Genomic DNA, 3,004 nt, shown 5'->3' with positions numbered 1-3,004 from the left:
ATAATCGCCAACAGAACCTAAACACCTAACCTAACCTATGCCTATATATGCACAATATGCTAATATATAATAATATTAATTTATATTTTAGAAAATTCCTGTTTTGGATGAATAGCATGTTAAAGTGGATGAATGCGTCTTTGGGGTCGACAGCTGGATGGAATGGACTTGGTCTGAGGACGGGTTGGTTTACAACACGTTGTTTACAGTTATCAGTTTACACTACGTTGTTACAATTACAGGTGTCTCAGTATGTGTACTGAGACACCTTTGAATACATGTCATTTCTTGGTAAGCATAAACCCAACAGATGTATGTGTCTCAAGCAGCATCACGTGCTATGACAATGCTTAATTATGCTTAATTACTTATCATCATAATTATGCTTATAATTACTTAATTACTTATTACTTACAAAGCCTGTTTATGGTTAATTACTTATCATCAACATTATCAAACTATTAAAACTTTTAGAGTTCCCGCCTGCATAATTATATTTAGATAATAGAAGACGACAAAAAATATATATATATATAAAATGGTATAAAAAAAAAATATATAGAAGGATATATAACCAGAAGTGAATCGAAGCGAAGCAAACTATTTTGACCCCAAGGTTTATGTGTGGATTTTGGTAACAATGTTATAGAACTATCGAATTGGGTCGTTTTCATATTTTAGGTGTTATTAATGGGGCGAAAGGGAGAGAGTGAGGGGGAGGGGGAAGGTGTGTGATTTTTTGGTGTCGCAGCTTCGTAGAAAGGAAAAAAAATTATCTTATTAACAAATCTTATCCCCAAAGGGTTTTTTTTTATTCAAGGCACTTTGTACAAGCGTTTGATAATAATATGTTGATGTTTAGTTACGAGGTCGTTCAGCTTAAGGAGGGTAGTTAAGGCACGTCGAGGCTCAAGTAATGAAGGCCAAGGGTAACGCAGTTTAACTCCAAATCATTTGGATTGGTGGGTAGAACGACTATACTCCGCGTTTTGCAGGGTCGGCGTTCGAGCCTTGATGGTTTCAGTGGTTGAGCACCGTTCCTTCACTGTGTTCTCATATCCGGAGTCTTAGTACGTCCACATACAGCAGTCCGTCCTCCTAAGGTTCCCCAAAGTCAAGAGAACGGTCAATTTACAAGTGTCCTCCCCTAACCTACCAGAGAACCTAAAACAGAAAACGGGACAGAACGTCACTTTCGCCAGCCGCTTCCATTTCCTAGTACGGCAATTTTTTGGCCTTATGTAACGCATACGTGCGAAATGCGACCTTCTTTGAAGGAGGACAGGTTGTTCTAGCACCAGGCACAGTAGGAGGACAGGTTGTCCTAGCACCAGGCACAGTAGGAGGACAGGTTGTCCTAGCACCAGGCACAGTAGGAGGACAGGTTGTTCTAGCACCAGGCACAGTAGGAGGACGGGTTGTCCTAGCACCAGGCACAGTAGGAGGACGGGTTGTCCTAGCACCAGGCACAGTAGGAGGACAGGTTGTTCTAGCACCAGGCACAGTAGGAGGACGGGTTGTTCTAGCACCAGGCACAGTAGGAGGACGGGTTGTCCTAGCACCAGGCACAGTAGGAGGACAGGTTGTTCTAGCACCAGGCACAGTAGGAGGACAGGTTGTTCTAGCACCAGGCACAGTAGGAGGACGGGTTGTCCTAGCACCAGGCACAGTAGGAGGACAGGTTGTCCTAGCACCAGGCACAGTAGGAGGACAGGTTGTCCTAGCACCAGGCACAGTAGGAGGACAGGTTGTCCTAGCACCAGGCACAGTAGGAGGACAGGTTGTCCTAGCACCAGGCACAGTAGGAGGACGGGTTGTTCTAGCACCAGGCACAGTAGGAGGACGGGTTGTCCTAGCACCAGGCACAGTAGGAGGACAGGTTGTCCTAGCACCAGGCACAGTAGGAGGACAGGTTGTCCTAGCACCAGGCACAGTAGGAGGACAGGTTGCATATTCATCCCAAGTGATATACAATCAAGCTATTGGGATGACTGAATAGTTCACAGTCCATTCACAGTCCATTCACAGTTCATTCACAGTCCAGATGAATGAAAGACCAAACAGCCAATAAGATCTATCTCCTGACGATTCCCATACCTTACCTCACCTTGTTCAGACTTAAGCTTTACTAAGTTAGATCACCTGAGGATAGTTAGTAACAGTGATCCCTTCAATATTTTAATAACATGACCTCACTAGGATAAATGAGTGGAGAGGATAAAGGCTAGGTAATTTACTATGGTAATCAGCAAATGTAATTTACCTAGATATCATATATGAAACGAACCACCTGGCTCCTCTGATGAACAAGATTAAATATTTGATTGAAGTCTGAAACGCGTGATTAGGTATACGTCTTGTCTCAGTTAATTATCTGAGGAAAAACTGCAGAGAAGCATCAAGATGAAAGTAGTTTTTAATTAAAAATAATGTTCCACCTGAGAAGGTTTTACGATATCTAACAGAGATACGCGGATAGTGGCTATAAATTGGAAACCATTCACTATCGAACAGTATAGTGAAATTGGTTATGTTGTGGTGTGTGTGTCATGTTCAGTGTGTTACATATATGGTGTGTGTGTTATGTTCAGTGTGTTACATATATGGTGTGTGTGTTATGTTCAGTGTGTTACATATATTGTTTGGGATGTGTTAAGTGCTTCTCTCATAGTGACGATGGAAAAGTGAGGTCCAGCTCTTTATTATCTATTAGCGTTTTTGTACCTCAATTAAGAACAGCATTAAGATAAAATCGCGTTAATCTGACTTTATTGTGTAGAGGAACAGACTAATCGCAAAATAGTGTATGGGAACCCCCGCTTAGCATATATATATATATATATATATATATATATATATATATATATATATATATATATATATATATATATATATATATATATATATATCCCTCCAGCTCAACAATTCTTCTCTGACTGTGACCCTTTGTTTTCAGCCCTTCAGGTATTCTCCCAAACCTCTGACAATAAACTTATAAATTTTG

The 3,004-nt window shown here is 41.0% G+C and overlaps 1 protein-coding gene across 1 annotated transcript; it reads left to right on the top strand.

Moving 5' to 3' along the window:
• Positions 1-916: 916 nt before the first annotated feature.
• Positions 917-1,999, top strand: LOC138366825 (elastin-like). The gene is made up of 2 exons (XM_069328111.1): positions 917-929; positions 1,278-1,999. Exons 1-2 carry the CDS (start codon positions 917-919, stop codon positions 1,997-1,999), a joined length of 735 nt encoding a protein of 244 aa, XP_069184212.1.
• The last annotated feature ends 1,005 nt before the right edge of the window (positions 2,000-3,004 follow it).

Source organism: Procambarus clarkii, chromosome 20, assembly GCF_040958095.1.
Source record: "Procambarus clarkii isolate CNS0578487 chromosome 20, FALCON_Pclarkii_2.0, whole genome shotgun sequence".
NCBI classification, from domain to species: Eukaryota; Metazoa; Arthropoda; class Malacostraca; order Decapoda; family Cambaridae; genus Procambarus; species Procambarus clarkii.
The sequence above is the reverse complement of the archived record's forward strand: the minus strand, read 5'-3'. Positions and strand labels throughout refer to the sequence as shown.